This window comes from Sphaerodactylus townsendi, linkage group LG03 (assembly GCF_021028975.2).
Source record: "Sphaerodactylus townsendi isolate TG3544 linkage group LG03, MPM_Stown_v2.3, whole genome shotgun sequence".
NCBI lineage: Eukaryota > Metazoa > Chordata > Lepidosauria > Squamata > Sphaerodactylidae > Sphaerodactylus > Sphaerodactylus townsendi.
The window spans coordinates 84,373,056-84,396,275 of NC_059427.1; the positions used below are offsets into that span (position 1 = coordinate 84,373,056).

General features: G+C 50.9%; 1 protein-coding gene across 1 annotated transcript in view; it reads left to right on the forward strand.

Moving 5' to 3' along the window:
* The window catches only part of FAM13B (family with sequence similarity 13 member B), a 70,525-nt gene that overhangs the window by 39,900 nt on the left and 7,405 nt on the right, over positions 1-23,220 (forward strand). The window contains exons 10-20 of the mRNA XM_048487372.1: positions 99-245; positions 1,636-1,771; positions 5,113-5,177; positions 6,704-6,839; positions 7,506-7,653; positions 11,897-12,101; positions 18,883-19,015; positions 19,363-19,444; positions 20,462-20,691; positions 21,111-21,194; positions 22,873-22,968. Coding sequence (XP_048343329.1) covers positions 99-245; positions 1,636-1,771; positions 5,113-5,177; positions 6,704-6,839; positions 7,506-7,653; positions 11,897-12,101; positions 18,883-19,015; positions 19,363-19,444; positions 20,462-20,691; positions 21,111-21,194; positions 22,873-22,968 — 1,462 coding nt within the window. The remainder of the gene's footprint in view (positions 1-98; positions 246-1,635; positions 1,772-5,112; positions 5,178-6,703; positions 6,840-7,505; positions 7,654-11,896; positions 12,102-18,882; positions 19,016-19,362; positions 19,445-20,461; positions 20,692-21,110; positions 21,195-22,872; positions 22,969-23,220) is intronic.

Consider the following 23,220-nt stretch of genomic DNA (forward strand, 5'->3'; position numbering starts at 1 on the left):
GCTTTTCTTTTGGCACCGATAACCTCTGCATCCTGGTTAAAAAAATTAGCCAAATTTAGAAAATAGTTTATTAATAAGAATAATCTCTCTTTTAAAAGCATCTTGGAAAGAACAATTAGAGCAGCTGTAGAACAACACCTCTTTGATCTGCAGAGCAGCATAGATCAAGATCTCAAGGATTTACAGCACATAATGGTGTGTCATGAAGCAAATATTGAGGGGGATGAAGGAGGATCTAACAACCAGTAAGATTTTATTTTATAACATTGCCTGTTTGAGTACTGAAATTACAATGAATGATGTAAAATGCATTTTATCAATCTGTTGTTAGGGTCATTGGGATTTTAATTCATAGACTAGAAAAGTAGGATCTGTTTGTCAGTTGATTTAGTTTAATGTAGAAACCTGGAATTATATTAAATATATGGAATGGTTTAATTGGTTACAGTTTAGTGTAAATATAATGTAAAACACATGGAATTGTATTCTTTATAATGTTAAAATACAGTTGTGTAGGGCTGGTATTTGGCACGCATATGGATCTCCATTATATGTTCAGTAGTGTTGTGTCCTCTTTTTTTAACTTAAAACCTGCTACAGGTATAAATTTTTAAAAAGTGAATTATGAACTCATCTTTACCTTTAAAACAATAACATCAAGAAGCTGTGGTGTTTTTTCCATGTTGGGAGAAAGCTAGACTGTGAATAAGTTGATATGCTGTGATTTACTTCACTCACTTTAAATAATTATATTCACTTTAACAATTTAATAATAATAATTTAACATGCTTGTTTAGTATTATCTCATTTTTTTAAAAAAAGTTGTGCGGGAAAGGAAACACAGCAAAGTTGTATATCTCTTTATATTAAGAGAAAACATAGTCTCTGAAGTGGCACAAACAAAGGAAGAAACAGACTGTTGTAATATTCTGTTGTGGCCAATTAAATACATAGGAGATTGTGTTCCATAACTGGTGAAAGCAAATACAAAGTGTTACATCTAGTCTGTTGAAAAAGCTGGAGCAGTGATCTGAAGATTCAAGCCTATCTATCTGAAAATGGCTTGGTTGAACATCTATGTAGATACTGCCTGATCAGTACCTGCTCCATTTGCAAGAGGGATGGCAGAATTATCTTAGCTTTCCATGTCTCCCATGGGTGGGTATAAGAGAGAGCAAACTTATTTGTGGCAGACTGGAGGGAGTATTGCCTAGAAATGTTGCAGAGCAGGCTGTTCAGTTAATTCGTTCCCTTTTCTGAATGTAGTTAAATGTACTCCTATGAATGTATTTGACAAATTATTAACTGTGTTTATATTCTGTCTTTTCTTCATGGAGCTCATAACTCTCCTTCCTCCATTTTATCCTCACAACAGCTTTGGCTGGGAGAGGGGATTGACCCAGGTCACTCATTTTGCTTCACGGCAGGGGAGGGATTTCAGCAGGTTCTCCTCATCCACTGATCTAACTGTTAAACAACACTGCACTTATAGGTTCTTCAGATACCATTATTATAATATCTCCTTCCTCCAAAGATTAACATGGAATTCTTTGTTTCAATACCAATAGTCAATCAAATGTTAATAAATGTTATGATTACCTCTCCCATTTTAAAAATATGTTTTGTTCCTTTTAGAAGGGGTAATACTGAAAAGAATGTTACTAAAGATGATGAGAATTTTGGAGACTGCTCTGAAACCGTGGATTGCACTAGTTTAGACAATGAAGTTGTACAACCTGATTCTGTATCTGAAGAAGAAGACTATAATCAGGTAAGGGAGCACAGAATGCTTGCTCTATGTGAATGCTAAGTTCTATAGCTGTAGTCTGGAAATGTTAGATTTAAGTATTTTGAACAGTAAATACTTTCCTATCTGTATTGTACAAAGTGAAAATGTGAATTAGTACAGAATTAAGATGGCTTTAGTCTTTATTCTCAATCCAAATTATTATTATTATTATTATTTATTCAATTTCTATACCGCCCGATCCCCAAAGGGCTCCGGGCGGTGAACAACATAATATATAAACAATAAAAAGGAGCAAATCCAGTAAAATACAAACATAGGCTCCGTCAATAAAACATCTTAAAATACATAAAAACAGCGGCTAACAATTAGCAAATTAAACAAGAGGCGTCCAGGCTCAATTTAAAAACTCACCCCAAGAAGGGGGGGACGGCAGGGGAGCTCTTCATGGAGCTTCATTTCTGCACCTTAACAGTGAGTCTAGCAGATTGTATCTTGTTGAAAACATGAAGCATATGCACCATGTGATCTTGCCACATGTCACTGAGTAGGCACATGCAAATTCTGATAGGCCCTGTAACAATTGATTAATTGCTGGAAGGACTTGGGTGTATTATGCAGCCCAAACACATGGTCACAAATTGTAATCATGATAGCTTTAGAGAAGTCTCCTCATCCCAGCACACTTGCCAATAGGCCAATAGCTGTTACACAGGTCCACCGTAGTGATGTACTTGGCCCTGCCCAGTCTTTCAATCAGATCAGTGATGGTGAACCTTAGAGACTCAGATTAGGCATTGTCATGTGTACTGCAGATTCATCAACTTTGGTGGGCCTGCTGAGGCTACATTGTGTTCAAACAGCATAAAATGTGCTCAGTATCTAGGACCGTGGTGGCGAACCAACGGCACTCCAGATGCTCATGGACTACAATTCCCATCAGCCCCTGATGGGAATTGTAGTCCATGAACATCTGGAGCGCTATAGGTTCGCCACCACTGATCTAGTGTGACATATAGGTCTTACCAACAAATGGAAAAACAAACAAAAAACCCCAGACCATTTCCTGGCACTACACATATTGAGAACTGTATTAATTATTTGTATAACTTTCTTAAGCCCCCTCATAATCAATTTTCTTGCAAGCAGTTCAGTAAAATAAGCAAAACTGAACAATAAAATCATTAAGGCTAGTAACAACTATATTCCATTACTTCCAATAAATATAACATTTCCAGTGGTTCTGATGAATAAGCAATAAAATATCATAATAGCAAACATAAAAATCTGTTAAAGCATTTATATCTTTGCAAGTGGGGAACCTGCAGGGATTTGCAAGGGGCATCTCATTTTTTCCTCCCAAACTATTTCTTCTTTCCCTTCCTTGAAAGCCCCCATAGCCATCCCATTTCTCCGCTTCCTTCTCTCTTTCAGCTCCACCAGTGAACCTACGTATATCGACTCCCATGTCTTCAGCTTTTCCTCTTCCTGGCAGCCTGTTTCTGGGAAAAATTGCCTGGTGCTAGCTTTCTGGACTGGCCACAGTTGCTCACTGGGGAACCCACAAAGGGGAACCTCATTTCCCCTTTATCCTTTCTCCACTATTTCTTCTCTTCTTCTTTTTGGCAGCTCCCTTATTATCTTTTCCTTTTTCCTTCCCACTCACAAACCAGCAAACCTACCTTTTATCCTGTCCCCCTCATCTTCAGCTATATTTATTTATTTACTTCATTTATACCCCACCTTTGTCACTAATGTGGACCCAAAGCAGCTTACATCATTCTGTCTTCCGTTTTATCCTCACAACAATCTTGTGAGGCAAATGAGGCTTTGTGAGTTTGATTAGTCCAAGATCACCCAGTGTCCCTCTGCAGCAGAATGGGAATTTGAGCCTGGATCTCCCAAATCTTAGACTGAAATGTACCGCACTGGCTTTTGTGGGAATTCTGCTGCTGAATAGTAGTAGGCAGCTGTGCCTGAATGAGTCATGTAGGTCACGTAGTAGCAAATCATCTGGTGGATGCTGCCTAGGATGAATCCTCCCTCAAATGCCAGAACCGCCTTGGAAAGACCCGTTCCCTCTCCCCCTACCTTTCGGTGGTAGAAAGTGTCATCAAGTTGCAACCAACTTACAGTGACCCATAGGGTGTTCAGAGATTTTTTTGCCATTGCCTGCCTCTGCATAGGAACACTGGACTTCATGGTGGTTTCCCATCCAAGTACTAACAAAGGCTGACCCTGTTTATAACTTTTGAGGTGTGACAACATGGTCCATCTAGATCAAGACTTCCCAGCCTTTTACTGATATGAAAAAATGGATCAAAATCTGACAGCCTCCACAATGCCCACTGGGATCTCCTTTTTTTTTTTAAGTACAGGCTCTGCTTCTCTCATTTGGAAGGGGGGGGGGGATTTGCCCCTAATAGATTTGTTTTTAGATTTCAGATTTTTCTGCAGATTAAGACTTTTCACAATTTTGTAGAAAGAACTGTCTATTTCATAGCTCCAGTTTCTGGATTTTAAACATGCACATATTTGGCCATGTTGAGAATTAATTATATTAATATATTTCTATGTTAGCTCCCCTTCTTTTCAAACTATTAAGATAGGTTGTACAAGCTGTGGAAAGTTTAATATGGGCTACAATGACTCTGTAACATTTTTCCACTGCTGATGTGTTTTATAATTTTTCATGGTTTTCAACTTGTTGAAATTACAAAAAAGTTTCCAAATAAGTCTTAAAGAAAATAAGGTTTGAGGGATTAAGAATGAAAATTATTAGAGTATACTGGCAAACAACCTTGGAGTGTTTTGACCTTGTTACTGGGGTTTAATAAATGATCAAAATGTGGTTGGTCCTACTCAGTTGCTGCTTTAGGCAGGATGAGTGTGCTTGTTGCCAGCAGCTTTGCATCTCATTCTACCCTTGTTGCTGCTTTATTTAGTAACAAGGATTAATAGTACCTTTTAGAAAGTCCAACAGACTTGTTTCATTTTACGTAAGCTGAGGACAAATCCTCAACATGTTTGTCACTATTATTTTATCCTGATCTCCAGGCCTCAGATTTGATCTATGACTAGTACATTTCAGTTCTTAGGTTTCAAAAATCTGCTTGCCTGAGCTGTTCAAATGAGCCAAAAATGAGAAGGATGATATATGGTATGATTATCTATTTTGATATGTTGTACTTTAGCCATGTTTGTATAAAGTTAAAGGAGCTGTAGTTCTTGAAATATAGAAACTTATTCGGGTCAGACTTCAAGTCACATATAAAACTGTAACTTAGTTTATTACAAGCATGCAACTATGGATGTCTTAACTTTCATGAAGTATCATTTAGAGGTCTCTGTTTTTTCCTCAACAGGTAGTAGGCATATTGTTGAAGCCATGTAATGGAGGAGGAGAAGCCGAGGGGTCCCTTGGAGATAGGTATGTATTTCAACATATGTGACAGTATTGGGGAACCAGATGGTCTTGACAGTTTTATTCTAATCCTCAGCTTTTGCATTTGTCTATCAAAATGCTTGTGACTATCAGAGAAAAACAGCATTCTTTTTTTAAAAGTTACTTTTGGAAGCTATTTCCAGGGCGTGAAGAATTTATATTTGTTGGCAGGTAGTGTAAATGTCAATACTTTTTTGTCCAAAGTTATTATGTGAGGTCATTAAAGTATTAAGCCTGTATTTTGTGATATTGGGGTAGGGGATGCTTGCTGATTTTAAGTAAATGAGCTTTTATTATTGTTGGGGAAGGCAAAGCATATAAGGAAATAATTTAATGTAAAACCAACTGGCCTCATGTCCTTTTCTGCTTTGTTAATAACTTCAAGCATATGAATTGTGATGTCAGAGAATCGTTTTTAAGGTAACTTTAAAGTTATCTGAAGTCAAGCAAGCTTTGGTAGTGTTGTACATTGTGGCTAAATTCAACTAAATTATGGTAGTGACAACCATGGCTTGATTTAGCTGCATTCAGGAGTCACACATAAACCTTAGTTTGTAGTATGTCCAAACCTGGTTCATGGTCATGCTCATTATTCTATGGCCATGGAGATTGAAGACTGAAGTCTTCAGGTAACATCTGACTTTGAATGCCTGGACAAACCAGAGTTCTTCTCTCTCACAAATCAGGATTAGAAACCACAGTTCAGTTCAACCACTAGCTAGGTTCATGTTTATCACACAGGTTGATCTGTAATGTCTGAATTTCCAAGCAACAATTTGCTATAAATAGCAAACCAGAAGCAGAAACCAATATTTCTAAGTATGCTTGTAAACCATAATTTTTGTAAATTGTGATTTCCATGATGTCTAAATTAACAAACCAAAAGTTGTACAGCTCAGTCTTCACAGCACAAGTTGCTCAACCTTTGGGGACTATTACACCAAGAGAGAGGAATGATGGACAAACACATAGATTAAAATGTATTCTTTTTTTTGGTTGTATGCTAGTGGTAAGTTAAACTTGCACCCCCCAATGTGGTTCCCATGGGCACCCTGGCATCTGCTGACACCTTTCCTGGAGCCCACCAAGTGATTTTAAAAAGCAGCCTTGTTCAGGTGTGGCTTTTGCCCAGCAGATCAATGGAGATTTGATCGGGAGGCTTTTTTAAAATGTTGCTGTGGCAGCACAAGGATCTTCACTTTGTGACTGGAGGTAAACAGCAGCAGCAATTTTGTGGCTGGCAACTGGAAAGGCAGTGGCAAACCACTCTATTAACATAGCCTGCTTAGTAAACATTGTGTTGTCAACAATGACCCAGTACTTGCTTCTTACCTCCTGTCTCCTGCATCAGCCTTCACCCACTACCTACTGCCTTCTGTAGCAGCCATTTTGTGGCTGTGTCCACCACACTGTCAGAATTTTAAAGGTACCCACAAGCTTAAAAAGGTTGGGGACTTCTGGCTTAAGAGTGTAGCATAAAATAATAAATTGTCTTCATTCATGCTTGGCAGGGACATTGGCTCAGGCAGTAGACTGAGATGTTATGGTCAAGTAGATGGTGCATCATTCGATGATGGCAACAGGCATTTGACCCTCAGGACTGGGCGTTCTGGTAAGACTTTGCTCCCTCCGACCCCAGTTTCTTTTGTACATTTATGCTGCAAATCTTAAACATGTATTTATACTTTGTGGCTTCACTTGGAAGGGCATGCATGTTTCCCTAGAATTGGTAAGGTGACCATTTTATGGAAGTGATGTTTTCTTGGTCAATATTTACACTGCAGTGGTGGCGAACACTGTGGAACTCCTGATGTGTGGACTACCATTCCCATTTGTTGGGCATGACCGTGGCCATTCTGAAAGGGGCTCCTGGGAACTGTAGTCCATCAGGAGTGCCTGAGAGTTTGCCCTCACAGCCCCTAGAAAAAACTCAAAGTATTACAAATTTACACTAGAGAATATGTATTACACTAGAGAATATGTATTACAAAAAAACTAACCAACACTATAGAATATATACAGCAAGCTAGTCTAATGTAGCCAATAGCCTAGATGTAGTAGGTCTTCTCTAATGTAAATATTGTATTCCTCTACACCCCCCTGCCTTTTGAATATTCTTTGGTCATTTTCTTGTTACGGTCTGCAGGGTTTTAGCGAAGAGGCACAAAGGGATTTTTAGTGTAATATTTGGTTTATAGTTCAGATTTGAATCAAACATTTAATTTTAGGGAAAGAAAAACACACAAGTAGCATAGAAAAGTTTGATTGAAACTGTTACAAACTGATTAAAGTATCTTTGCTACTTATTTATAGGGTTTTGATAGCAAGATTTGTGATTCAGATGCTTATACGGAATCAGGAGAACTGAAAAACAGAAATAATAATGCTCCAGAAGCAACACTATGTGTCCCTGTGCCACATCTAGATTTGAAGAATGTGAATGATGGTGATAAATGGGAAGGTAATTCAGACTGCCTTAATATTTTTTGATCAACGTAGTAATTCTAAAATATACACGGTTCAGAAATGCACATTGGATTCCTCATAATATTAGTCTATTGGGATTTGCTATCAGTATTTCATTGATACTTCACCATGAGCTTTTTAAAGTGAGAGTGACAGGAAAATAAGTTCATAGTACAGTGAGAGTTATATTTTTTGCAGTTGAGGCTTCCAGATCAAAGAAAGCCCTTGCTTTTATTTTATTTATTTATTTCTTCAATTTCTATACCGCCCGATCCCCGAAGGGCTCCGGGCGGTGAACAACAAGAATCAAACAAAATTAAGCAGGAGCAAATAATATACAGTACACAAACACATAGGCTCCATCTCGTTAATAATCAATAAAACATCTTAAAAACTCTTATAAAACAGCGGTTAATAATTAATAGATAAATAAATAAGCAAGAGGCGTCCAGAAAACCCCAATTAAAACCTACCCCAAGAAGGGCGACTGCGGGCCCCTCAATATGAGGGGGACCCTGATGTAACAGCGCAAGGGCAAAGATCAGTGAGGGGGCACCACATCAGCGGCTGGACACTCCTAAGGCCTGATGGAACAACACAGGGCCCGGACAGCTGGAGGAAGGGTCCTGGTGCCAGCACTGGCCCCAGGTCGGGGCCAGTGCTGTAAAAGTCCTGGCCCGTGTGGAGGCCAGCCGCATCATTGAGGGGCCGGGGACCACCAGCAAATTGGCCTCTGCTGAACGCAGAGACTGAGTAGGGACATATGGGGTGATGCAGTCCCGAAGATACGAGGGTCCCAAGCCGCATAACGCCTTGAAGGTCAAAACCCACACCTTGAAGATGATTCGGAATTCAACCGGGAGCCAATGCAGCTGGCGCATTAAAAAATGAATCCCTGTACAAGTCTATAGAGGAGAAATAGTCCAGACCCTAGTGATGTCCCTGTATGTATAGGTATTTGCAAATTTGCTATCTTTTTAAAAGTATTATGTACAATTAGAAATACATTTGTAATTCAGTTAACATTTTGAAATACATAATTCCTTTAATTGCAGAATTGTTGTGTGCTCATGGTACCATAATTCTGTTTTGTCACAAGTTCCTGTTAAAGGTAGCCATAACAAAAAAGGCAGCCCAATCCATTTTTAATTTTTGAAAATTATTTTACCAACAAAAAAGTTACAGAAAAGGAAAGTAAAAAGCGAAGGAAACATAATCATGTTCATCACAATAAAAAAATTCTAATAGCAAAACAATCAACATAAACTGTATCAGTATTAAATATAAAATGGATAGGGCAGCCCAGTTCTGAGGGGGAGGGGATAGATGTGTGGTGGCTAGACAAGGCACAGCCTCACTAACTGCACAGAGGTTTGCAGTGCAATGCCCAGAAACAATGGAGGCAGCCTCCCCTGATATCTGTGAGAGGCCCCTGTGTGGTCCAATGGGCTGTACCACCCTTTTTGCTGATGTAAGTGCATGTCAGCAAAAGGGGGTGTTTGTGGGTTGAAAGGGCTCAAAAAGCCAACTAAAGTAATCTCTGCCCCCATTGATGCTGGCATGGACTCTTGCACTGGTGCAGCGCTAATACCACATTTGCCCTAGCGCCTGGACATCCGGTAGCCATGCGGCTCCCCAGTGCTGGCATATGTGCTCCTGAACCAGCATAGATGTATCTTATACATCCAGCGCAGGGGTCATGCTGTTTCCAGAGCCCTTTTGCCCCTCCCCTTAGGACTGTATTGTTAGTAATGTTAATGTCAGGCTACACTTTTTGCTATAGTATGGTAACAAAAACAAAGATTCCTCTAATTACTCTTGAAAGGCAAACAAATAATTGTACATTTGGGGAATTAAAGGTGTTTAATTTTTATTCGTCTAGTGAGTTTTTGAACAATAAAATTGGTACATGTTTGAATTATGTATATTTGAATAACTCACTCCTCAAGTAGTTTATACTGTTGCAGTGTTGAGCGTGCAGTAGTGTTGATGGATACCCATGTTAACCATGCTTTAGATTCAAATGAGTGAATAGCTTTCGTACTAAATTTATTTTAAATACGAGCATAAGAAATAACTTTCTGCCCACTGATCCATTTAAAGGGATGGGGAAAGCTGGTTGTCTGCAGTGGTGGGGGTGTCCATTTCTGACTTTGCTTTTAGCCATGAAGGTGGGACAAATAAAATATTTTGTTCTGGGTCTAGTTCTATAATCTAGGGGCAGCATCCACAGAGGAACGATGGGGTACATTTCCCCCCCACATTCTGGAACCAATGGATGCTGCTGCTAAAGAAATCCTGACCTTTAGTAGTGGTGGTGTGTGTAGAGGGAATGAGTACTGCTGCACAAGCCAACAGGCTGAAACCCCCTGTGCAGAGGTATTTGTGTGGTCCTTTGGATCCTGGCCGAAATCTGATCATCTGGGAAAGGAGTTCTCATGTGCTGAAATCTTTATTTCAAAAGGCTTTCTAGATTTCCTCTGTAAACTTGTGGAAATTCACACTAGTTCAGTGGTATAAAGAATCCTTTAGTACCCTACGATGAAGAATCAGGTCCAGATATGTTTATATTAATGATTGCCATTCTAAGTCAAACAAATGTACATGTTGAGTACATAAAATAATCTTTAGGGCTATGAACTTGCTTGTGTTTTGAATGGGATTAATGCTAAGCCAATGTGTGCAAAAGCTGTTATGTCAATCCTATTTAAGTTGTTTTCTGTGAAAAGATGGGAACACTTGGTGGCGTTTTTGTCTGTGAGCTGTGATTACCATTTTTGGAAAGCCTTTTCATTAATAAAGGGCCTAATTCTGACAAGCACTGTGTGATCTTACTACACTTTAATGGGAGCTCAGTGCTCACACTTGGCCCAGAGTCAATTGGAAGACTTTCCTTATGGTGTCCTACATGTTTTATATGGTTTGTTCTAACTGCGATATGTTCACTTCAGTATTTTTTGCCATTTTTTCATTTATTAGCGCCATGCCCTATCACTTTTCCCCTCATTGATTTCAAAACAATGCATCTGCAGAGAGAAGGGGAGGGTAAGTATGGTTCGCCATACATTCAGTTATCTGCCTTTTTCATGGTTGCTTTCAAGTTACCCCTTTACCTGCTGCCTCCTGAGGAGCCATAGCACAGTCACAGAGCCTATGCTGTAGTCCAAGATTTTTCAGTTGAAAAGGATCTCATGGGGTCGGCCTGAGAGAGGCCTCTGCGTGAGACTCTTGAAAGATGCTGCCAGCCAGACTTCACCCAACTTGGCTAAATCAGCTAATGGTCTGATGTAGTATAGGGCAACTTTATATGTTCATGTTGTAATATTTTTTTTAAGAAAGGTTTTGTACATCGTTTCACCCTTGAGTACAGTTTTATTCTTGGCAGAAAACAGGTAGAAATGGGCTAATTGACATTTTGTGGTGCATTCTTTTAGTCTTTAATTTTCAAATATTACATCTGCACTGGAAATTGAAATGTAGTACTTGTTTTTCACCCAGACAGCCCCTGAACATTGAATGCCCCCCTCCCAATGTGAATAAATTTCAAGGGACTAACAGCTGAAGGTTTTTAATTTTTGGAATCTCCTACGTACTTTAATTTGGAGCATCTTCAGAACAATTACATTCTTTTATATGACATACATGTCAGAAAAATGGTGTGTTTTAAGTTACTTTAGTCCATGCTTGAGCATAATTGTTTCTTCGTTGTCACTCCAAAAGTCCAGTGAGGTGTTCCTACACAGTGATAGATAGCAAAGGTCAGAATTCTTCAAATATTGCAGCATAAAAATTGTTTCTTTATTTTTTTAGAGTTGTAAAAGTTTACTTTATTATGTAAAATTTTATACTGATAGATCTAAGCACTGATTGTTGCATTCCAGCATTTTCAGTATGTCATCTTTTAATATATCTGTTGCGTGATTAAAAACCTCTCTACTACCATTATTCCAGAATTTGTAGAAGGTACACACTAATTTTGTTTAGTGTGCAAAACTGTACAATTGTAATCTGATACAAATATACAAGTGTTATACACCGAGTAGGTTCATTTAGTCTGAGCATGCTGGACATTTTTTTTGGCTTTTCCATGCTGATATGTTGATTTCTAGTGCACTTCACTGTTCATTTTGTTATGTGCACAATATGTAGCACTTAAGCACTGGGTGGACACTTGCTTGTCTTAATCAACTTTTTAATAGCCCAGTTTCATTTATTTCCAATTTTTTTGTGTTTTGTAGAGCCATTTCCTGCTTTTAAATCTTGGCAGGAAGATAGTGAATCTGGAGAAGCTCAGCTTTCTCCACAGGCTGGAAGAATTAATCATCCTTTGGAAGAGGACAATCATCCAGTACTGTCACATCGGAGCCTGGATTTTGGGCAGAGCCAGCGTTTTCTACATGATCCAGAAAAAATAGATTCATCTAAAGCACTTTCATTTGTTCGGTGGGTAGTGAATACAGTTTTCAGAGAACTTCTTTATCTTCACCTCCATATTTTTTGTCCAGCTGTAATGCGAGTGCTGTGTAACTATGACTGCGCAACCAATCATATAAACCTCTCTTATGAAGCTGCTCTGTAAATCTACATTGTTGAAAGATCTATATATTAAGAGCGAACCATGCATAAAATTCAGGTTAAAGGGATTTGCTTTATCGGGCTCAGTTCAGGCTCAGAGGTAAGCAACATTTCCACTGATTTAGCTGCCTAGGAAAGCTGCTTTTTAATAGTAAAAAAACACAGGAGCTCTCACGTTCCACAAATATGTTTTGATTTCATCAGCGGTGCAGCTGCAGTGCTTTTGTTGTGTCAAGCATACATTCCCCACTCCCAGATAAGACCTTCTATGGTCGAGTGGACCTGCTATGAAGAATACCAAATTTTGTGATGGAGACTTGCCTTGAGTTGTGGCTAACTTTAATTCTAGTGCCTAGGGATATGTTAATTCTTTTCTGGTAATGAGGGTTTTATTTAAAAAAATATGGACAGTGACACAGTATGTTTAACAATGGTCAATATAAATTTTCAAAGTTTTTCTGAAGAGGAAGAATTGATGAATGTGTGTGGAAAGTATAGTCAATCAAGGCGTAAATCCTCTTTTGGGCTTTGTCCATCTTCTTGCCATAAGCTTTCTCCATAGTGAGCTGCAAGAGCAATTTAAAATGGTTATAATTTTACAAAGAATTCCAGGCTTCATAAATATTACAGTGGCAGAAAGGATTTTATTTCTGTGATTTTTTAAAACTAATGTTGAGCTTCAGAACCAGAGTGAAGCACCGGTATTCTTTCATAATGCATTTCATTTTTAAAAAAAAAATTCTAAAGAGATTGTTAGACTCTGGACTATCACTGTGCCTGAATTCTTCCTGTATATTTTGCTGATTACACTGCCCCTTGAGCATATTTTGAGAGCTGTGCAACCCTCTAGGGCTTCCTTAGTTGTAACCCTGCATCTTGGGCCGTTTCCGCACGGCCTCCTTGCGCCCCCACGCCGCCAAGAGTGCGGGCGGCGTGGGGGCACAAGCCCATTCGCATGCAAGCATGCAAACGGGAGAAGTGGAGGCCGGCAGGCGGCAGGCGGCTCCGCACGGAGCCGCCTCTGCGCCCTCCCCCGCCCCACTCACGGTGTCCTCCTCGTCGCCTGCGGGGCGTCGCAGCCCCACCCACGCTGCCCTCCGACCCCTGGAGGTCGGAGGACTGGTGGGGGGGGGGGGGGGTGGGGGGGGGGGGGGGGGGGGGGGGGGGGGGTGGGGGGGGGGGGGGGGGGGGGGGGGGGGGGTGTGGGGGGGGGGGGGGGGAGGGGGTTGGGGGGGGGGGGGGGGGGGGGGGGGTGTCTCGGGGGGGGGGGGCTGGGGGGGGGTGCTCTGGGGGGTGGGTAGGGTGGGGGGTGGCGGGGGGGGGGGGTGGGGGGGGGGGGGGGTGGGGGGGGGGGGGGGTGGGGGGGGGGGGGGGTGGGGGGGGGGGGGGGTGGGGGGGGGGGGGGGTGGGGGGGGGGGGGGGTGGGGGGGGGGGGGGGTGGGGGGGGGGGGGGGTGGGGGGGGGGGGGGGTGGGGGGGGGGGGGGGTGGGGGGGGGGGGGGGTGGGGGGGGGGGGGGGTGGGGGGGGGGGGGGGTGGGGGGGGGGGGGGGTGGGGGGGGGGGGGGGTGGGGGGGGGGGGGGGTGGGGGGGGGGGGGGGTGGGGGGGGGGGGGGGTGGGGGGGGGGGGGGGTGGGGGGGGGGGGGGGTGGGGGGGGGGGGGGGTGGGGGGGGGGGGGGGTGGGGGGGGGGGGGGGTGGGGGGGGGGGGGGGTGGGGGGGGGGGGGGGTGGGGGGGGGGGGGGGTGGGGGGGGGGGGGGGTGGGGGGGGGGGGGGGTGGGGGGGGGGGGGGGTGGGGGGGGGGGGGGGTGGGGGGGGGGGGGGGTGGGGGGGGGGGGGGGTGGGGGGGGGGGGGGGTGGGGGGGGGGGGGGGTGGGGGGGGGGGGGGGTGGGGGGGGGGGGGGGTGGGGGGGGGGGGGGGTGGGGGGGGGGGGGGGTGGGGGGGGGGGGGGGTGGGGGGGGGGGGGGGTGGGGGGGGGGGGGGGTGGGGGGGGGGGGGGGTGGGGGGGGGGGGGGGTGGGGGGGGGGGGGGGTGGGGGGGGGGGGGGGTGGGGGGGGGGGGGGGTGGGGGGGGGGGGGGGTGGGGGGGGGGGGGGGTGGGGGGGGGGGGGGGTGGGGGGGGGGGGGGGTGGGGGGGGGGGGGGGTGGGGGGGGGGGGGGGTGGGGGGGGGGGGGGGTGGGGGGGGGGGGGGGTGGGGGGGGGGGGGGGTGGGGGGGGGGGGGGGTGGGGGGGGGGGGGGGTGGGGGGGGGGGGGGGTGGGGGGGGGGGGGGGTGGGGGGGGGGGGGGGTGGGGGGGGGGGGGGGTGGGGGGGGGGGGGGGTGGGGGGGGGGGGGGGTGGGGGGGGGGGGGGGTGGGGGGGGGGGGGGGTGGGGGGGGGGGGGGGTGGGGGGGGGGGGGGGTGGGGGGGGGGGGGGGTGGGGGGGGGGGGGGGTGGGGGGGGGGGGGGGTGGGGGGGGGGGGGGGTGGGGGGGGGGGGGGGTGGGGGGGGGGGGGGGTGGGGGGGGGGGGGGGTGGGGGGGGGGGGGGGTGGGGGGGGGGGGGGGTGGGGGGGGGGGGGGGTGGGGGGGGGGGGGGGTGGGGGGGGGGGGGGGTGGGGGGGGGGGGGGGTGGGGGGGGGGGGGGGTGGGGGGGGGGGGGGGTGGGGGGGGGGGGGGGTGGGGGGGGGGGGGGGTGGGGGGGGGGGGGGGTGGGGGGGGGGGGGGGTGGGGGGGGGGGGGGGTGGGGGGGGGGGGGGGTGGGGGGGGGGGGGGGTGGGGGGGGGGGGGGGTGGGGGGGGGGGGGGGTGGGGGGGGGGGGGGGTGGGGGGGGGGGGGGGTGGGGGGGGGGGGGGGTGGGGGGGGGGGGGGGTGGGGGGGGGGGGGGGTGGGGGGGGGGGGGGGTGGGGGGGGGGGGGGGTGGGGGGGGGGGGGGGTGGGGGGGGGGGGGGGTGGGGGGGGGGGGGGGTGGGGGGGGGGGGGGGTGGGGGGGGGGGGGGGTGGGGGGGGGGGGGGGTGGGGGGGGGGGGGGGTGGGGGGGGGGGGGGGTGGGGGGGGGGGGGGGTGGGGGGGGGGGGGGGTGGGGGGGGGGGGGGGTGGGGGGGGGGGGGGGTGGGGGGGGGGGGGGGTGGGGGGGGGGGGGGGTGGGGGGGGGGGGGGGTGGGGGGGGGGGGGGGTGGGGGGGGGGGGGGGTGGGGGGGGGGGGGGGTGGGGGGGGGGGGGGGTGGGGGGGGGGGGGGGTGGGGGGGGGGGGGGGTGGGGGGGGGGGGGGGTGGGGGGGGGGGGGGGTGGGGGGGGGGGGGGGTGGGGGGGGGGGGGGGTGGGGGGGGGGGGGGGTGGGGGGGGGGGGGGGTGGGGGGGGGGGGGGGTGGGGGGGGGGGGGGGTGGGGGGGGGGGGGGGTGGGGGGGGGGGGGGGTGGGGGGGGGGGGGGGTGGGGGGGGGGGGGGGTGGGGGGGGGGGGGGGTGGGGGGGGGGGGGGGTGGGGGGGGGGGGGGGTGGGGGGGGGGGGGGGTGGGGGGGGGGGGGGGTGGGGGGGGGGGGGGGTGGGGGGGGGGGGGGGTGGGGGGGGGGGGGGGTGGGGGGGGGGGGGGGTGGGGGGGGGGGGGGGTGGGGGGGGGGGGGGGTGGGGGGGGGGGGGGGTGGGGGGGGGGGGGGGTGGGGGGGGGGGGGGGTGGGGGGGGGGGGGGGTGGGGGGGGGGGGGGGTGGGGGGGGGGGGGGGTGGGGGGGGGGGGGGGTGGGGGGGGGGGGGGGTGGGGGGGGGGGGGGGTGGGGGGGGGGGGGGGTGGGGGGGGGGGGGGGTGGGGGGGGGGGGGGGTGGGGGGGGGGGGGGGTGGGGGGGGGGGGGGGTGGGGGGGGGGGGGGGTGGGGGGGGGGGGGGGTGGGGGGGGGGGGGGGTGGGGGGGGGGGGGGGTGGGGGGGGGGGGGGGTGGGGGGGGGGGGGGGTGGGGGGGGGGGGGGGTGGGGGGGGGGGGGGGTGGGGGGGGGGGGGGGTGGGGGGGGGGGGGGGTGGGGGGGGGGGGGGGTGGGGGGGGGGGGGGGTGGGGGGGGGGGGGGGTGGGGGGGGGGGGGGGTGGGGGGGGGGGGGGGTGGGGGGGGGGGGGGGTGGGGGGGGGGGGGGGTGGGGGGGGGGGGGGGTGGGGGGGGGGGGGGGTGGGGGGGGGGGGGGGTGGGGGGGGGGGGGGGTGGGGGGGGGGGGGGGTGGGGGGGGGGGGGGGTGGGGGGGGGGGGGGGTGGGGGGGGGGGGGGGTGGGGGGGGGGGGGGGTGGGGGGGGGGGGGGGTGGGGGGGGGGGGGGGTGGGGGGGGGGGGGGGTGGGGGGGGGGGGGGGTGGGGGGGGGGGGGGGTGGGGGGGGGGGGGGGTGGGGGGGGGGGGGGGTGGGGGGGGGGGGGGGTGGGGGGGGGGGGGGGTGGGGGGGGGGGGGGGTGGGGGGGGGGGGGGGTGGGGGGGGGGGGGGGTGGGGGGGGGGGGGGGTGGGGGGGGGGGGGGGTGGGGGGGGGGGGGGGTGGGGGGGGGGGGGGGTGGGGGGGGGGGGGGGTGGGGGGGGGGGGGGGTGGGGGGGGGGGGGGGTGGGGGGGGGGGGGGGTGGGGGGGGGGGGGGGTGGGGGGGGGGGGGGGTGGGGGGGGGGGGGGGTGGGGGGGGGGGGGGGTGGGGGGGGGGGGGGGTGGGGGGGGGGGGGGGTGGGGGGGGGGGGGGGTGGGGGGGGGGGGGGGTGGGGGGGGGGGGGGGTGGGGGGGGGGGGGGGTGGGGGGGGGGGGGGGTGGGGGGGGGGGGGGGTGGGGGGGGGGGGGGGTGGGGGGGGGGGGGGGTGGGGGGGGGGGGGGGTGGGGGGGGGGGGGGGTGGGGGGGGGGGGGGGTGGGGGGGGGGGGGGGTGGGGGGGGGGGGGGGTGGGGGGGGGGGGGGGTGGGGGGGGGGGGGGGTGGGGGGGGGGGGGGGTGGGGGGGGGGGGGGGTGGGGGGGGGGGGGGGTGGGGGGGGGGGGGGGTGGGGGGGGGGGGGGGTGGGGGGGGGGGGGGGTGGGGGGGGGGGGGGGTGGGGGGGGGGGGGGGTGGGGGGGGGGGGGGGTGGGGGGGGGGGGGGGTGGGGGGGGGGGGGGGTGGGGGGGGGGGGGGGTGGGGGGGGGGGGGGGTGGGGGGGGGGGGGGGTGGGGGGGGGGGGGGGTGGGGGGGGGGGGGGGTGGGGGGGGGGGGGGGTGGGGGGGGGGGGGGGTGGGGGGGGGGGGGGGTGGGGGGGGGGGGGGGTGGGGGGGGGGGGGGGTGGGGGGGGGGGGGGGTGGGGGGGGGGGGGGGTGGGGGGGGGGGGGGGTGGGGGGGGGGGGGGGTGGGGGGGGGGGGGGGTGGGGGGGGGGGGGGGTGGGGGGGGGGGGGGGTGGGGGGGGGGGGGGGTGGGGGGGGGGGGGGGTGGGGGGGGGGGGGGGTGGGGGGGGGGGGGGGTGGGGGGGGGGGGGGGTGGGGGGGGGGGGGGGTGGGGGGGGGGGGGGGTGGGGGGGGGGGGGGGTGGGGGGGGGGGGGGGTGGGGGGGGGGGGGGGTGGGGGGGGGGGGGGGTGGGGGGGGGGGGGGGTGGGGGGGGGGGGGGGTGGGGGGGGGGGGGGGTGGGGGGGGGGGGGGGTGGGGGGGGGGGGGGGTGGGGGGGGGGGGGGGTGGGGGGGGGGGGGGGTGGGGGGGGGGGGGGGTGGGGGGGGGGGGGGGTGGGGGGGGGGGGGGGTGGGGGGGGGGGGGGGTGGGGGGGGGGGGGGGTGGGGGGGGGGGGGGGTGGGGGGGGGGGGGGGTGGGGGGGGGGGGGGGTGGGGGGGGGGGGGGGTGGGGGGGGGGGGGGGTGGGGGGGGGGGGGGGTGGGGGGGGGGGGGGGTGGGGGGGGGGGGGGGTGGGGGGGGGGGGGGGTGGGGGGGGGGGGGGGTGGGGGGGGGGGGGGGTGGGGGGGGGGGGGGGTGGGGGGGGGGGGGGGTGGGGGGGGGGGGGGGTGGGGGGGGGGGGGGGTGGGGGGGGGGGGGGGTGGGGGGGGGGGGGGGTGGGGGGGGGGGGGGGTGGGGGGGGGGGGGGGTGGGGGGGGGGGGGGGTGGGGGGGGGGGGGGGGGGGGGGGGGGGGGGGTGGGGGGGGGGGGGGGTGGGGGGGGGGGGGGGTGGGGGGGGGGTGGGGTGGGGGGGGTGGGGGGTTCTACTAATTTACCAGGAACAGATGTCAAACTGACTGGCCTGTAATTTCCCGGGTCCCCCCTAGATCCTTTCTTAAAGATTGGTGTGACATTGGCCATCTTCCAGTCTTCAGGGATGGAGCCTGATTTCAGGGAAAAGTTGCATATTAAAGTGAGAAGATCAGCAATTTCATGCTTGAGCTCTTTAAGAACTCTTGGGTGAATGCAATCTGGGCCAGGGGATTTGGTAACATTTAGTTTATCAATGGCTGCCAGAACTTCTTCCTTGTCTACCACTATGTTCGCTAGTTCCTCGGATTTGCCTCCTAAGAAGCTTGGTTCAGGTGCAGGGATGTTCCTCACCTCCTCTTGGGTGAAGACAGATGCAAAGAATTCATTCAGCTTCTCTGCAATCTCCCTGCCATCTTTTAGCACACCCTTTGTTCCTTTTGCTGCATGGAATTTATGGTGTAAATGTATGCCTGCTCTCTTTTGAACATACATCAGCCTAGTATCTATGTGTTTTTCCCCTTCTAAAATTCAGAACTCGAAGAGCGTCATTTAGTAGCTCTAAGGATGACAGAAGGGAAGACAAGACTCCTTATCAGCTCGTGAAAAAATTGCAGAAAAAAATCAGACAATTTGAGGAACAGTTTGAAAAAGACAAAAACTTCAAGGTAAGCTTGCTCACTACTGCATGCTGTTAACCAGCTACTTCATTCAGAATATTTTATCTATTTTTTAAAAATGGCTTCTTCATCTGTGACATTTAAATCTAACCACCCCCTTATCTGTCAACAACTTTTTTCTTTTAGGATTATTAGGCAGGAATTACTATTTACTTATATATAATGCTAACAGGGAGATGTATAATGTTCCAGTGTTGCCATGTTTATATTCATTGTTCCTGAAAGGAAAAAAAGGATAATGTACATTTATCTATTTCATTCTCACAACAACCTTGTAGAATTTTGACATTTCTGATTTTTTTCCACACGCTAACATTATGCCTGCTTGTTTGCAGCCCTCATATGGTGATATTGCAGCAAATCCAAAGGTTTTAAAGTGGATGACAGAGCTTACCAAATTGAAAAAGCAAATAAAAGGTAAGAGAGGCTAAAATGTGTTTCAGTCATCTTCACTGGAGAGTGTGGAATATCTGAATCTTGATCTCCTTCTAAGGGGTGGTTTATATTTGCAGTCCCTGGGGCAGGGGCAGTGCTATCGAAAAATAAGCGTAGAAGAAAAAGTACAATAACACAAGAAGTGGCTTGAAAAAGGCCACAGGTTTATTTATTACAGCAAATGGATCCAGACATTGGCTGACTACTCTGTTGGCTGATGAAACGCAGTCCCAACTGGAGTGTTGGGAAGCCAGTGGTTCCACATGGGCACAGAGCTCTGATTGTACCTCCACCACCTGGGAGTGGAACCATGTAACAGCCCCTGAGTTGGGCATCTGAAGTAGGACTTGGTCCCCAGGATTAGTGCTGGGATTCAGCAGGTTCGCACCACTTCGGCAGAACCGGTTGTTAAAATGGTGCTTGTAAACAACCAATTATTAAATTATTTGAATCCCACCACCGGAACCAGTTGTTAAATTATTTAAATCCCACCACTGCCCAGGATCCTTATGGGGGGTCTCGCAAAGGGGTGGGCAGGTACAAAGGCCCACAATGCATTCAGCCCAATGCCCAAAACTGCCTAAAACTGACAAATAAAAACATAACATAAAGCTGTGAATGCAGTGAGGGAGGGAGGGTCTGCTCTGCTTGCACACTAAGGCTGAGGACAGATGGCAGGGACTTAAATTTAGGAGGGATGGGCATGATGCAACCATGGTTGTGTCATGCTCCACCCCATCCTGTCCCCAAGAGGCTGTCCCCACCCTCACAGAGCAGCTGCAGGGTGGATGGCCAGCCCAGCCCTGTTCAACGTCCAGGTTGGTGTTGTGGCATGAAGGCGACCTCCGGTAAGTCTGCGGCCACAATTTATCCCCCTAAAGAATATTCTCATGAGCATGATGAGAATTCTCATCCCTTTCTATTTTGACTTAAATTATTTTTAACTAGAATAATCACAAACCAATTGATTTGAGGATGGATGATTTTTTTGGCCAACAGATACAAAGCACAAAAGCTCAGATGGAGAATTCATACCTCAGTCACGTCCACGAAGCAACACACTTCCAAAAAGCTTTGGCTCCTCTCTGGACCATGAAGATGAAGAAAATGAAGATGACCTGCGAGTTGCTCAGAAAGAGAAGAAACCTACCAAGGAGGCCACAGTTGAGCTCATTTTAAAAAGACTAAAGGAAAAACGAATTGAAGGATGCCTACCAGATGATATAAAAGTATGTATATTTGTCTTTACTGCTGCATCAGAAAATGGAAATGTTCATCTCAGGCTTGCTTTATTATGACACTTCTAAAATTGTTGATATGTTAATGCAGTCACTTAAAGTGATATCATTTGTACTACTTTTTGCATTCAAACATTTCAGATTATTGCCCTGATCTAGAGTTGAGAAGCATACATTCAGTTTGTATGCATGAGAGTGACCATTCAGTTTTAAGGTATATGAAACATTGCCTGATGGTGGAGTGAAGGGAGAAGGCATGTTTAGAAAAAGCAGTTGTTTGTGTTGGAATTTGTTTTAAGGCTAATGTTCAGACGTTATTCAGCATAACCTTTTAAATCTTTTATTGTTATTCAAGGATGCAATAGACTTAAGTTTAAATGCCTCCTTTTTTTTTTTTTTTTGCACTGCAGAAAATGACAAAAGACCATCTGGTGGAAGAAAAAACTTCACTCCAAAAAAGTCTCCTGTACTATGAAAGTCAGCATGGGCGACCGGTAATGATTCAGATTTTTTTTCTTGTGCCTGCAGTTGTTTAAGATGAAATTGTCATGACAATGCAAGATCACTGAAGAGCTGTCCTCAGTGGTTTTCTAGGATTTGGTTCCTAAAAAGCCTGTTGGCAGAATTCCTGCTACATGGCTCATGCTCAGAGAATGAACTGCAAAATAGTGATCACATGGAGCACACTTAATCACTGCAGCCACAGCATTCAAATGATTTAAGCGGAGTTTCTCCTCAAGGTTAACCTGAAAATATTGATGCTGTTATTTAATTTAATAAATATGTATTTCAGTATCCAAATGATGATTTTGTATACTTTGATTCTGACTTAGTTTGAATTATTCTAATATTATATATTACAGTACCCTGACAATTCCAAATTTTTCAACTGTTAGGCGAAAGAATGCATGCCAATATTATTTACTTATTTATTTACAAAGCACAGTGTTGGATCCAAAGGAGTACAAGTGGAGCAAAGCTTACAGACCAGATCGTTCTCTTCTGTACACCCTATTTGCAAAATTCTGCTCCCAGGGATTGTGGGAACCCTGAGGATAACATTGGGTGTGATGGGAGGCAAATGATTGGCAGTGGGTGGGGAAATAAGCAGAAATCACACATACCCTCTGGTCACAGATGTGTTTTTCTATGCGCTGAAGATAACTTTGGGCAATTCAGTCGATCACAAAAGTACAATAACAAGGTTGTTAAACCCAAGTTAAAATTAAGACAGCACTTTAAAACCACAGCTACAAAAATTGAAACTTAACTTGATGCTGAATAGGAGTGGCAGGAGGTTGGACCTTTTAAGGTGTGTCAGAATCCAAAAAAGAAAGGTGAGCTGTCTGGATCTGAGGATACAAGAGATAAGGACCCTCAAAGTAGATTGTTTTCTTTGGCCTTGCAGGACAAGCCAATGACTGAGGTTACTAAAGCTCTGTATTTATCTCAAGATGTTTGGTCCAGTTGCCATCTTAATCTTCAAGTTTCATCCACAATTATACGTTAGAAACCTTTTAATAGGAACTATCTTTCTCACTTGCATTTTGTGTTGGAATGCGTAATTAAAAGTGAGTGGGAAGAACCATCTTTTTTCTCTTCTTTCAAAAAACAATAAAAATGGTGAAAGGGGAGGGGATCTAGTAACTAATAATAAAAAGAAAAGAGAGGAGGAATGACATAAAAATAATAGAAATAAAAAAATATCAGAAGTGGTGCTTTTTATAAAAGGTTTCCAAATATCTAAAAATAAGTTCATACAGAATTGCTTTCTATATGCCACTTTTTCTAATACTGATACATTTATAATATTGTCAATCCATTGATTTACAACAGGTAAGCATTTATCTCTCCAATATTGTAATACAAGTATTTTAGCAATAAGGGCATAGGGGGTCCATTTAATTGACCATCAGTTAGTCTCCAAGAGATGGGCAGATAGTTTTAAAATACATAAGCATCCTAAAAAATTAAGGAACTTTCTAATGCAGAATTGGTTCATGAAAACTGAAAAACTGGACATACCCAAAGCATATATTTATGAGATTAAGAGTTACAATGACAACAGGGAGACCTTTCTCTCCCCCACCCCCCAAAAAAGAAAAAGAGTGGAAGAACTATCAAACTTCATTTTTCCTAAAGTGACATGTTGAGTATCTTTTCTTCATTCAGGTTTCCAGAGAAGAAAGACATGCTGTTAAACCCCTCTATGACAGATACAGGCTTGTGAAACAAATGCTGACTCGAGCAAGCATTACTCCCATCCTTGTGAGTAGTGTTAGTTTGTGTGTCATATGTTTGCCAAATACTTGATGTTGAGTTAGCAAAATAATGTGTGTAATAATAATGATAGCCCAGTAATGTAATTCGTTTCTCATAAGGAGACATTTGTAACTAACTTGTATGCTGAAGAGATAGGTATCAAGGCTATGGAGTAATTGGTCGAACATTTCTTAGTCCAATTATTTTATAGATACTCCATTTTGGATAATTGATGACTGAGTTAAATATTTATGTTTT